We start from the raw sequence: 13,196 nt of genomic DNA, 5'->3' as shown, positions 1-13,196 counted from the left end.
TATTTTTGAAAACACTGCCACCTGAAATTGCCCAAAACAACTGACAATACGATATCAGCTAAGCTTTATTTTTCATGCAACATGCAAACACAACTAAAAACGATCAACTAAAGATTAGTGAATATCAAAATGCCAAACAATATATCACTTCCTCGTAGTTATACAGTTATATCTGGAAGAATGACTTTATACAGACATGTTAATGTAAAGAATTAAATATAAAAATACAATACCGCTTAAACAGGCAGTTCTCAAAAACAAAAGGTTTTTCATATGAACCCCATAGACGTCATTTTTACATTTGTTGTTGTTGTTTTTCCCTCACTATAAATAGAGTTGCACTTATAATTTATTCATACGTCAATTCAGCACCTGCATTTAACCTGGAAAATAACATACTGTGATTAGTCACCTCTGAGAGACTCAAGGAAGGAACTAGTCAAAATCTCAAAATTAAGACAATAACAATCTGACTAAATAATGAAGGAAACCACAGCGGGTCAAACACCCAGAACATCATCACCACAAAGACTCACTCTGAAATGGCTTCTTTCAATAAAACAAAAACTCAATAAATTACAGCAACATTCACAAAACACCAAAAGTTTCAAGAGAGAGAAAATATCATCTCAATTATAATTGATTTTAGCTTATTTTATCTGTCTTCCATCACTGAATCGTGTAAACAAGAATCATAGTTTTAAAGCTTAGGATAAAACCAAACAGATCAAACCTGACGACAGGAAAAGGAGTCACATTGTGTGTCAGGCTCTCGAGGAGAGCTCTGGGAGGATATCATGGGTAACTGAATGTATGGTTGTGAAGGTGGAAAAGGGCCAAGTGGAGACTGTAATTAGAAATGGGTTGGAATAGTGATAGTTGCATTTAGCGATGGGGTGCTTTGAGTGCAGCTTCCACTTCTTCCTCAGGCTGGAGGGTGTGCCACTGGGCCACAGGACGCCTTGGATTGGCCAGCATGTCTGACCAATGGCGCAGGCCAATGCCAGTTGCTCCATAACCAATGAAGGTCTTGCCAATGGCGTCATTGCTACCCAGTTTGTCATAATCATAAACAGTAATGAGCAGCTGGACTTTCTGGTACGGAAGAGAACATACAGCAATTTTTTTATTTGGAGCACTAAAAGCTTGTAAAAATACCTGTTTTGTTTATTAACCCTTTTTCTACTTTATAGAATTTATTTCCTTATTATTTACTTGTATATAAAGATAAATAAAACATCAGAATTTCTATGGCCTTCATGGCTAAGTTATATATACATACATATATACACATAAGTTGAACATATATATATATATAAAAGCAAATAATGTTACCTGTATCTGCTCAAATGGGATCTCAAAGCTGAAGCTCTCATTAAAGTATGGATTCAGAGTATTTTTCTTAACTGTGGTTTTCTTCTTTTTCAGCCGCTTGCCATTATGCTGCAATACAATCTTTACAAAAGGATCTGAAAAACAAATAATCATGAGATCATATTTGTAATCCCTAGCTTTTTTTCATGAGAGGTTAAAAATGGATAGATTAAAAAGCATAAAGCTGAGGATGGGTACCTGATAAACCACCAACATCCATCTTTTTGAGGTTTTTAGCCTCCATAATATTGACAGTTAATTTGCCAGCAGTGGGTACATATCGCAGAGAGATACAAATATCACCAAGCTTCTCTTGCTGAGAGAGAAAAACAGAGAGAAAAAGTGAGAGAGAATTAATTTATTTGCAAATATATCCGCAAACATACTATCATTAACACTTAATAATGCCCCTATGGTTGAAAAACCGAGACAAAGTGACTGTCTGTGAGGAGTATGGTGTGTTCTCCCCGTGTCTGCGTGGATTTCCTCCGAGTGACTGTCTGTGAGGAGTGTGGTGTGTTCTCCCTGGGTCTGCGTGGGTTTCCTCCGGGTGACTGTCTGTGAGGAGTGTGGTGTGATCTCCCTGGGTCTGCGTGGATTTCCTCTGGGTGACTGTCTGTGAGGAGTGTGGTGTGGTCTCCCTGTGTCCGCGTGGGTTTCCTCCGGGTGACTGTCTGTGTGGAGTGTGGTGTGTTCTCCCTGTGTCTGTGTGGGTTTCCCCCGGGTGACTGTCTGTGAGGAGTGTGGTGTGTTCTCTCAGTGTCTGCGTGGATTTCCTCTGGGTGACTGTCTGTGAGGAGTGTGGTGTGGTCTCCCTGTGTCCGCGTGGGTTTCCTCCGGGTGACTGTCTGTGAGGAGTGTAGTGTGTTCTCCCTGTGTCTGCGTGGGTTTCCTCCAGGTGACTGTCTGTGAGGAGTGTGGTGTGTTCTCCCTGTGTCCGTGTGGGTTTCCTCCGGGTGACTGTCTGTGAGGAGTGTGGTGTGTTCTCCCTGTGTCTGCATGGGTTTCCTCCGGGTGCTCCGGTTTCCTCCCACGCTCCAAAAACACACGTTGGCAGGTGGACTCGTGACTCAAAAGTTTCCGTAGGTGTGAGTGTGAGTGAATGTGTGAGAGTGTGAGTAAATGTGTGAGAGTGTGTCACCCTGTGAAGGACTGGTGCCCCCACCAGGATGTGTTCCTGCTTTGTGCCCAATGATTCCGGGTAGGCACCGGACCCACCGCCACCCTGAAGGAAACTAAGCGGTTATAAACAACGAATAAATGAATATGCAAAAATGTATTAGAACAGATTAACTGTCCTAGGTAACTGTTAATAAAACAAATTATTAAGGTAAGCATAAAGAAGAAAGAAATATCAAGCAATCACCAATGTGGATTTGAGTTCAAATACGTGAATGTTCAAATTGCCCTAATAGATCACTACCTTTGCTGTTCGCAGTGACACTTAAAACCTGTCTTTTCCGCTGAGCTGCATGAGACACTCTCAGCCATTTTCAGCAAAGAAATAAATAATAGAAATATATTGGACAGCAAAATTTGGTTCTATGAGAGAATGGCACAAGTTAAAGAAAAAATAACCTTTATGTTTGCTTTGTGTTACCTCTTCTTTCTCTGCATTTTCAAGGTCCCTCCACTGGTGCAGTGGCTGTCCAAGATCCACACTACTCATGGGAATTTTTATCTGGCCGATCACATCATGTTTCCCAAAACGATCAAAATCAAAGACCAGAAGAACTAAGGTTTTACCACCTAACTCAGCATAAGGGATCTGAGAGAGAGAGAGAGAGAGAGAGAGAGAGAGAGAGAGAGAGAGAGAGAGGGGGAGAAAACATCTTAAATATAAATGCAAATGTTTAGTGTAATAGCCTACACACTGTAATCATTTCCAATAATTAAAAGTCAGTTATTTCTAAGAAAATTTTATATTTAATCCCAAAAGCCAAACTTACATGTTACAAAATATCTGTATCAGTTTTAGCAACAGAATCAAAGACAAAACTACTGCATGGAAGCAGCCGACTCTGGGACAATATGCAATGAGACATGAGGCCAGGATAGCACTACATACTGCTACAAAGGCGCACACACAAATGCAAGAATGTTGTGTATAGATTTGTTTAATTTATACTTTGCATGTATGCCCACCTCTGTCCTCCCTCAGACGTGAAAATAGCAGGGAAGAACTTATTAAACTGGGACTACAGGCAGTTTTTAAATTTTACCAATTAATTTTAAGATTTTCATTTTTTAAAACTTCACTTACAAGTATGAATACATGCCTTCAAATTGGGTGCATGCACACACACACACACACACTGCGCACGGTTTCAAGCCCATGTGTGGGTCAGGTGTAATTTTAGAGACATTACAAGGGAGGAGATTGAACATTGGTTAAACAAGGACACAAAGTGTCACTGATCGGAAGCACAGTAACTCCAGTGAAGCCGTCTCTGAATGTGATTGAGAGAGTTTGTAAGTGTGAGTGAATTAGTTACAAAACTGGACAGTGAGGTGATATGCATTGAACAATGAAAGAGAAAGCTCCTTCACTTTTTGACAGATGTCTGACAGCCTGTACAACCTGAACAAACTAGCGAAATACTATCAAGTATTTAGAGGCTTAGTTTTGGGTTTATGCCCCACCTCAGTGGCATGGTGTTGCAATACTTAATGTCACACATCTCCACATTTTTGTGGTTGTGGGCCTCAAGTTACTGTCTGTGAGGAGTTTGGTGTATCCTCCCGTTGTCTGTGTGGGTTTCCTCTACGTGCTCCGTATTCCTCCCAAAGTAGGTGTGAATTTGTGGTGCCCTGTAATGTACTAACTCCCTGTCCAGTGTGTGTCCCTGCCTTGTGCCCAGTGATGACTGGTAGACCTAGAGAATGGTAGACAGAATCCTGACACACTGATGTATTTTCTGTAATAGCTTCATCCTCTTCATGTTCATGGTGGGTCTGGAGCCTGCCTGAAACCACTGGGCTCAAAGCAGGAACACAGCCTGTTCAGGGTGCCAGTCCATTACAGGGCAGAGATGGTAGGGCATCCTCAGAGGTTGGGCTTGAGCTCACAACCCCAGGACTGTGGAGCTTTTTGCCACTGTACCACTGTCTATTGCAAAGCTCATCCAGTTCAGGGTGGCGGTGGGTCTGGAGCCTACCCAGAATCACTGGGCGCAAGGCGAGAACATACCCTGGAGGGGAACCAGTCCTTAGATTTAGATTAGAATGGGTCCCGTTTGTGAGTCTTGGTTTCACCCAAGATTTCTTCCTCCAGCTTTGAGGGAGTTTTTCCTTGCCACTGCTGCCCTTGACTTGTTCACCTGGTGATATTACTTTAAATTTAGTTTTAATTCTCAATTTCTGTGAAGCTGCTTTTTGACTTGAATGTGTTCCTGCTTGCGCCCAGTGAATCCAGGCTGAGCCCCCCCCCACCACGACCCTAAATTGGATAAGTGGTTACAGAGAGTGAATGAACAAATGTCTAACCTCACACTCTTGTTTACAAAGAACATAGAATTTTAAAGAGAAACCTTAAAGATGAAGGTCTCATTGAACACAGGGCAGAGGTTTTTGCGCTGAACTTTGGTCTCAAACTTCTTCTTCTTGTCTGGGAGCAAGTAGACTTTCACATATGGGTCAGAGGTGCCTCCAATGTCCATAGCAGCCAGATCCTGAGCCTGCAGTATCCCAACTATCAGCTGGAACAAGAACAGAAAACGTTCATGTTTCAGTACTTTACTGCATTCCTTTTTTCATATATTCATGCAAAAATGACATAAGATATAGTCAATCTCAGAAACATCAAGGTTTAATCCCTGTATTCACCTAATGCTCAAGAAGGCCCACCATTTTCATACATTGTTTAAAACAGTATGTTGTGTTGTATAAGGCAATGAAATTAAGCAATATTACCTGAGCTTCAGTGAAATTATAGTCTAAAGAAAACTCTAGCTTTCCCAGGTGTTCATGCTCTTCTTTCTCTCCCTCTCCCTCTTTTTTCTCTCCCTCGTCTTGCTGGAGAATGATGATGAAAAAAGGGTATTTTTATGGAAAGCAAAAAAAAGCATGTATTTTATTGATCACAAAACAAGTTAAAAATTGCATATAAATTATGCATTAACAAATTATATGTTACTAATCATTCTTGCAACTATTCCCAGTTTAGTTTTTTTTTTGTAAATGCTTCAGGTTTTCTGTATCTTTCTCACCTTTGGCTCTCTTTCTATTTCTCCCTCTTCTCCTCCTTTCCTGCGACGCGCTGCTCCCTTTCTCTCTCTGGCTTTCTTGGACTTCTTCTTCTTGCCAAAACACTTCTTGAAAAAACAGAACACACAGCAGGCTACGAGGGCCAGGACCACCACCACTATGGCTCCTACTGCCCACATGGGAACTGCATAGATATAGAGCATATGTCAATATTCATGGCCACTGGTAAAAGATGCCATTAAAGCCCTTTAAATACAACTGTGGTGGCAGGGTATTGCTAATACATTTCAGTGCAGTTGCTGCCTTGTTTAAATACAGATTATTTAAAAATAAAGAAAGATGTTTTAAAAAGCATGGTAAAATGGCATGGGTTTCTTTCCTTATGCAGAACATCCAGCAAAATTTATATTACAGCAAAAACACGTAAAGTAACATATCCTCATTATAGTTTAGTCTAAAAAATATTTTCAGCTGAGAACACCTAATAATTGGTGAATTAATTCCATGACTATGCACCTAGAAAAATAATCCTGTAAAATTATTCTCTAATTTCTCAGTAATTTCTAAGAAGTAGCAATAAAAAAGCACTAAAACAGAGAAATGTAATGAAAAAGACCGAAATAAAGTTAACATAGAGGTGTTCATGTATTAATATATCATCAGTCTCTTTTCTTAGAGAAAATAAAGATTTTGTATGTGTGCACACACAGAGAGAGACAGAGCACATAACTCTCAACAAGTGTTTTCAACAGTATTTACCTCCTTTGATAGCTGCGATGCAGTAAAGAGGATTAGAAGCTCTCAGCGTAGCTTTAAAGATTAGAGTCAGGATAGCCTCTCTCACTCACTCACTCACTACTCGAGGAGCATTCACACTTAATGCTCATATTTTTACACTATGTGTGAATCTGGTTTGTTGGTTATACTCACGTGGCAGGTGCTCCAGTTCATTCATGAATTTGCTCTTCATGTTGTCATAGTTATGATGTGTGGGAGGAGCCAGATGGATTTCATGTTTTGGTTCTGGTTCTGGTTCTGGCTCTGATTCTTTCTCAGCTGATTCTGCTGTGCGTCGAGCACGGACTGCCATACCAGCCAGTCTCATGTCAGCTGCAGACAAAAGTAAACAATTCTCACTGTATAATATGCACAAATTTAAGTCACAGTTAACTTTACATATGTAGTTTAGAAGACAAAATACACATAACAAGTTCATATTCTAACTCACAGTCATTCAGAATTAACTGAAAAATTGTGGAGGGTTTTTTTGCACATAACTACAACGTATTAAATTAAATTAAATAGTAAGCTAAATAAGTAAGTAACCCGGAGGAAACCCATGCGGACACAGGGAGAACACACCACACTCCTCACAGACAGTCACCCAGAGGAAACCCATGCAGACACAGGGAGAACACACCACACTCCTCACAGATAGCCACCCGGAGCGGGACTCGAACCAACAATCTCCAGGACCCTGGAGCTGTGTGACTTTGAGTTAAACAATTCGGTTTTTTATCAACATTGTAAATAATTAGTGTGCAAATCATTACACTTGTGGCCTAATACAGCCTACATTTTTTTTTCATAAACCTTGCTACCAATTGTTTTAAATAAATCAGAGAATTTTTTCTGCACTTCCAAATATCAATCTACAATTGACAATGTCTGCGTCTTCAAAATATTCACAAAATATAACACAAACAGTGGTGTAACTTGCTGAACATGGGATGACAAATTCATCATTCTATGATTCATGATATTATTTATTTCTTCTTTATTTTCTCATTAAGAACTTTGTGACATGGTTTTAAACATATACACTGAATTGGATTTTACAAATCGGAAGGAGGGGCAGAAGCCTGACGCTTGAAGATTGCATTATTTTCAGATCCAAAAAAGAGTGGAGCATGATATTAACCTGTGTCTCTAAAATGAACATTTACCTGATGGTGACAGGTTTTTTTTTGTCTCCTTGGTTGTTAGGAGTCCAAAGACTTGTAAAATATATTGTCTTATGTCGAATCTCAGAAATATCTAAGAAAAAGTTTTTATTTTTTCTTTTGCACAAAACTAAAAAGAAACTATTGATGAATTATTGTCATTAACTCATATAACCTGCCTAAGAATAATTAGTCTACAAAACCTCAGGATGATAATAACAATGGCATTAGCTATATATTATTTTAGGTGCAGATGCATTTCAAATCATGTGAAAAATAATATGTTTTAAAAGAATAACAGGCATTATAAAACAACTCTAAATTTCTTACATTTAACATTGCCACTGCGTGATAATGTTAAGACATGCTTCTCTGCATCTAGGCTGTGATACGTCTTAGCATGACTGAGTTGTTACTTTTTGTACATGTGTATGTGCTTGTGCCTGTCAGCCAGATGGCTAACATGGCTGACCCTAATCCTTAGTTTTTCTCTCTATCCCTTTCCCATCCCACTCAGGGACCCACCATCTTTCTCCTCCATCTCTCTTTTTCTCTCTAACACATAACAAGATTATAATCTGAATTCATTCAGAGGTCCAGAGCAAGAGCTTGAGTAAACACTGGACACCTCTCCTTGCCCAGTTCCCCTTAACTTCCTCTCATTTTGGGAAGCCCATTCCAGAAAGGACGGCTACTCTCATTGAGACAAAAAAAAGCCAGTTTGCAGGAAAGACGAACTAGTTTTGCTCTTAATCTCTGCTCATACTTGGCAGGAAGAGTCTTTTCCCACCTGGCCTATGTTTTGGTGTTGGTGGAAGCAATTCACAAAATTGTTTTTATGCAGACAGAACATGTACTTTCATACATTAATGCATTACAATTTGAGAAAATAATTTTTGATAATGATTAAAAAATAATAAATGGCCTACACCACCCAATGAGCCAATATCTTACAACTTGTTGGTCATGTGGTTATAATTCTGGTTTAAATGTTTTAATATAAACAATAACTGCTTGTGAATAAGCAAAACAAGTTGACAGATTCACCTGAGGAGTAGGCAGTATGAGAACTCTCATACTTTACAAACCGACATCCATCACCAGTGAAAGCGCCCACGAGGCTCTCTGCAGCAACAGGTTAGTGACAAAACCGTTTCTCAATTAGAGGAAAAAATTGTGTTTGTTTACTTCACAAAATATGATACTGGATGCCCACTGCTCGCTAAACCTTCTTGTGTTGCATAATCCGATACATACTGGGAGTAAACAGCAACCTTACCAGAAAATTAACGATTCTCTTTCGGAATCCGCCGTGAAATGTTCGTTAGTTGGCCCCGCCTACTCCCCCAAAGTAAACTGCTTCAGCCTCAAAGCTATATGTCGTTACTTCTCCACAAGGTTCTGGGGCAAACAATCATTTCGCAGCCTGCCCGTTCTATATTATTAAGACTGTTATTCTGAGTGTCCTACACCCCTCCCTCCGCATCTCTTTAAGCTAAAGCGCTGTCAAATCACCAAAGGGCAGCTTGCTGCTCTAATCTCTCTCGTCCCCCTCCCCAACCACATCTGCTGCTCTATAGAATATTCCATCCATAAATCTGCCCGAGATCGAGGCACGTCTTCAGATAACATTTCCCCCCTTTAGAGTGTTATTTTATATGGAAGCTTTAAAGTATTGTTTTGTCGGTTGTTCGTTAAATATCAAAACGTATTTTTTCAAATGGAAGAGCTTCGACGACCTCCCACCTCTTAGCTAGTAATCCGCAGAATATAAAACGTCCCTTTCAACGCTGTTGTTCCATCTGGGACAGGCTTCCACAATGAATGGACTTCCTCCCTGTTAATCTGATCACTATGGATTATACTCATTCTTTTCACATCAATGAGCAATTAATAGTTTCAGCAAGCTATATGAATTTTGGGGAACATGTTGAATTACATAATAATAATAAAAATCAAAATGTTAACTGATGTTGCTAAGTACATATTGCATTTTTATTTTGACCCTTATAAGCAGTTCATGACAAAAACGCAATTTTTTTTCAACTCTATTTTTGTCCTTTGGGGCCTATATTAAATATTACATTTAAATGTTTATTTTATTGTTTTCATTTCAGTTTTGGCTGGATTTGCCTCCCACTAATTTTAGAATAGTTTTTAGCCAAACACTAACATGCCACCACGTCAGAGAAAGTCCCGCCACCTAAATAATTCTCTCTATGGGTCCTGACCATTAAAAATAACAGCATGTGCTGCAGATAATGTATTCAAAACAAAGTATGGACTACAGTCTGTAATTGTATATTTATATACATACATGTATATATAAAAGACAATTCTAATAAGAAACTGGGGGAAACGCTAATATTTGCCTTATATTTAGGGCGGGTTCACTGCCTTCAAAACTTCCGAATAATCAAGAGTCAAACTTTGGTCATTGGACATTGCATAAGGATTCAATCTTATTTATTTATTTATAATTGTGTATTACCTGGCAATCTTAAAAACTTTCTCACCAAAATACAGCATGAGAATGTAAACAACACCAAACAATTATTCACGCACAAGAAGCTGCTAATGACAGCCAGAGTTTTTACATTTGTAAAAAGCAATGATCTGAGAACACTTGGAAAGAACCATGTGGAAACATGGAGGTGTACAGAGGCACAAAGGATTTGTGATTAATATGGGAGGCAGTGTGTGTGTGTGTGAGTGAGTGAGAGAGAAAGAGAGAGGGGGAGAGAGAGAATTGAAGACAGTAGCTCTGTGAAAAATTATAAAAAAAAGCACATTTTGAACAAAGAAACATGACTCAGTTTCTCCAGGAATGGCCTCAGCTTTGTCCCCTCCACACCTCCTTTGGCCTTCTTTAGGGCAATACATTTTGGCCTCTAGTGGTCGAATTTGTACATGAAGCTCTACTCCACTGTTATCATTGTCCTGAACATTGCTTTGACATGAATAGACAAAACATTCTCAAGTACAGCATCAGCAATCTACTGTATATGTGTGTTTAAAGAAGGTGAGGAATAGGGATGATTGAAATGTGTAGGGACTGTGTTTTCATCTTTTATATATAGAAATGTAATGACAACATGATTGAATGTAAATACCATAGTTTGTTTGTTTTTAAAACTTGTGCCAGATTAATGTTTGTTTCTCTGTGGTGTGGGTGTTTTAAACAAATTAAGGAGTAAGAGTTGCGTTTGTAAAGTCTCGCATGTTCACCTATTTAAGTTGGAATGGAGAATTCAAGATCGGTAATAAACAGCATTCACTAGCATAGGCAGATGTTTTAGTGACATGATGTACACTTGCTTATGTTTTAAATAGGCTGACAAAATGCCACGATCATGATCACATGGTCTTTCTCCTTAAATAAAGCTGTAGTTACGTTCTGACACCGATAGATGGCAGAGTATTCTACAGACAATCCCTTGTGTGTAAAATATGCAAATGCTCTGAATGCTTAATTTCAGTAGCCATCTGAATGATCAAACAGCCAGTTTAATGTGAGACCAGAAAATATAAATTGATATGAAACAATCAATATCCTGAATTACAATTAATTTTACTAAGTAATTTACCTTACAAGTAAATTACAGCAGACAGAGAACTGAGTGCCTTTCTGCACTTTCTGGGTGAACGCCTTGTATGTGAAGGTGGATTTGACCTTTGACCCTTAAACAGCAAATTCTTGGCTGGTTGTGTTTGCAGATAAGAGCAGGGTGCAGAATGGGAACTTGAAGCAGGAGATTCTGGATTATCCCAGATGTTTTCCAGATGGCACCATGTGTCCTTCGACAACGACCTACAAGAGGAGGAGCTACTGGAAGGTGGAGGCCAATATCAGAGGATCTGGGTGTGGCAATTAAGGGTGTCAGTCAACAGAAAGGTCTTAGTAACATTGAGCCCACAAGGTTATTGTACAGTTTGCATGATGTCATGTCCACTGCTGACAGTTCCCCTCCTTGCCAACAGAGGTCTCTATGGCTCATTAGGAGGCCATTTTGTACCGTATATAAACTCTGAATGCTCAGGTAAATATTGCAAACGACTTGCTGTGGTAATCATTCCAACCACCTGTACTCCTACTTGTTGGTTCTGGTTATATTAATCCTGTACTAGATTCCCTACTGTTGTGAAGTTCCCTGTTGCACCTAAGGAGGGGAGGAATGCAGGGACTCAGTGTTCCTGTCTTTACACGTAGCCACATAGGATTGGTGTATTTCTGATTGATGAGGACAGACAGGTGTCATTCTGAGACCCGGTATCTTAGTTGAATCTTTTTACTTTAATTTTACTGAAAGTCTCCTGGGCTTCTTTAACCCAGACTTTAATTATTCAGGAAATAACTCAGACCCATTGATAGCATGACCTGTCTGATAGTGGTCTAACAATATGAAGCATAAATGCTTATAGACATATCAGATGAACTGCTAACTTATCATTGCAAAAGGTGTTCATTAAAAGTCAATATAGTGAAACGTCTCCACTTAACTTATTTTTTTTTATTATTAGAACATCTACAGGTTATGTGCCCCTTCATCTGAAGAACATCATAAATGCATTTCAAAAGCACAGAGTAAACCTTAAATTTAATCAGTGTTTTTAAACTTTTGTCATATATTTTCAAATGAGAATAATGATATATAAACACCAAAAACCTGAGATACACCAAAACAATTTAAATACACCTCCCCCAGAAATGTGCGCTCACATGTACACACCGGTTAAGCCTCCTGTTGCTCAGTCTTTGTAATCTGATTATCTGCGTAGACCTTATGTTCTTTTTCTTCACAAGTATGTCACAATCAATGACATTGATTTATCAGAAAGATTTATCTACTTACACATTCTTTTCATATATTTGTATGTTACTAGTATCTGAAGTATGTACACAGTTAAATTATTATTATACATATTTACAAAGGTAAATGGAATAGACGTTGGTGATTTTCAGCTATCCACAGTGATTAGGATATTGGACATTTCGACCAGCTCCTTTCACTCAAGCTGTTTTGTATTAAAGACCAATATTACATGTTTTCTGATACTGAAAATGGGAGGTGCTCTGAGAGAGAGAGAGAGAGAGAGAGAGAGAGAGAGAGAGAGAGAGAGAGTAGTTAGCAGATTAGTCAGTGAACCTGTATCTTTCAGTAGAGAGGGGGTGGAGATCTTGTCTCAGACGGAGAGAAGAATAATTACAGTGAACTGAAAGTGCAGCAGCTAAATGCTGATAAAGAACACCAAGTTCCACAAAGGTACATACTACCTGAGAAGAAGGAGGATAGAAGGATAAGTGACTGGCTGACATGGTTGCATGATTGTAAAACAAAGGCAGATGAGCTAAACCTCTTAAACTCAACATCATTTACGTTCTCAGCAGTCTTTTCAGTTTGCTGCAGCAAAAGTAAGTATACCTTAATTATACCTTGAAATAAGTTTCCCCAAACTAAGACCCATTTTACAGTACTGTTCCTACATCTCTTGCTTGTGCTCTCTCTCTTTCTCTCTCTCTCTCTCTCTCTCTCTCTCTCTCTCTCTCTCTCTCTTTTTGTATACAATAAAAGTTCATAAACCTCTTATTTTCATTTATTGGAAAACTTTACAGTAATTGTCCAAACTTTTAGAATTAATATTTATGCATTTCATTGCCTGAAATCTTATCAG

The 13,196-nt window shown here is 38.9% G+C and overlaps 1 protein-coding gene across 3 annotated transcripts; it reads right to left on the bottom strand.

Annotated features, from left to right (window-relative positions):
- Nucleotides 1-10: 10 nt before the first annotated feature.
- syt5b (synaptotagmin Vb) lies at nt 11-8,921 on the bottom strand. Of its 3 annotated transcripts, none has more exons than XM_066680158.1 (9): nt 8,803-8,921; nt 6,511-6,690; nt 5,583-5,764; nt 5,287-5,388; nt 4,905-5,072; nt 2,975-3,142; nt 1,573-1,690; nt 1,336-1,469; nt 11-1,095 (listed from the first exon to the last, which is right to left on the bottom strand). In XM_066680158.1, exons 2-9 carry the CDS (start codon nt 6,683-6,685, stop codon nt 886-888), a joined length of 1,257 nt encoding a protein of 418 aa, XP_066536255.1. In that variant the 5' UTR covers nt 6,686-6,690; nt 8,803-8,921; the 3' UTR covers nt 11-885. The 3 variants fall into 3 exon arrangements, with proteins under 3 accessions (XP_066536255.1, XP_066536257.1, XP_066536256.1); XM_066680160.1 differs by lacking the exon at nt 8,803-8,921 and adding an exon at nt 8,712-8,771; XM_066680159.1 differs by lacking the exon at nt 8,803-8,921 and adding an exon at nt 8,571-8,670.
- Between the last annotated feature and the right edge of the window lie 4,275 nt (nt 8,922-13,196).

This window comes from Hoplias malabaricus, chromosome 1 (genome assembly GCF_029633855.1).
Source record: "Hoplias malabaricus isolate fHopMal1 chromosome 1, fHopMal1.hap1, whole genome shotgun sequence".
NCBI lineage: Eukaryota > Metazoa > Chordata > Actinopteri > Characiformes > Erythrinidae > Hoplias > Hoplias malabaricus.
This window is presented reverse-complemented; position numbering and strand designations above follow the sequence as displayed.

Bases quoted from the DNA above. Each gene is read 5' to 3' on its own strand.
- syt5b (XM_066680158.1), bottom strand. From the start codon at position 6,685: ATGAGACTGGCTGGTATGGCAGTCCGTGCTCGACGCACAGCAGAATCA. The intron at 5,765-6,510 runs GTGAGTATAACC...ATATCTATGCAG, and splicing joins TGAACTGGAGCACCTGCCAC to TTCCCATGTGGGCAGTAGGA. The intron at 1,470-1,572 runs GTACCCATCCTC...TTTGTTTTTCAG, and splicing joins GGATGTTGGTGGTTTATCAG to ATCCTTTTGTAAAGATTGTA.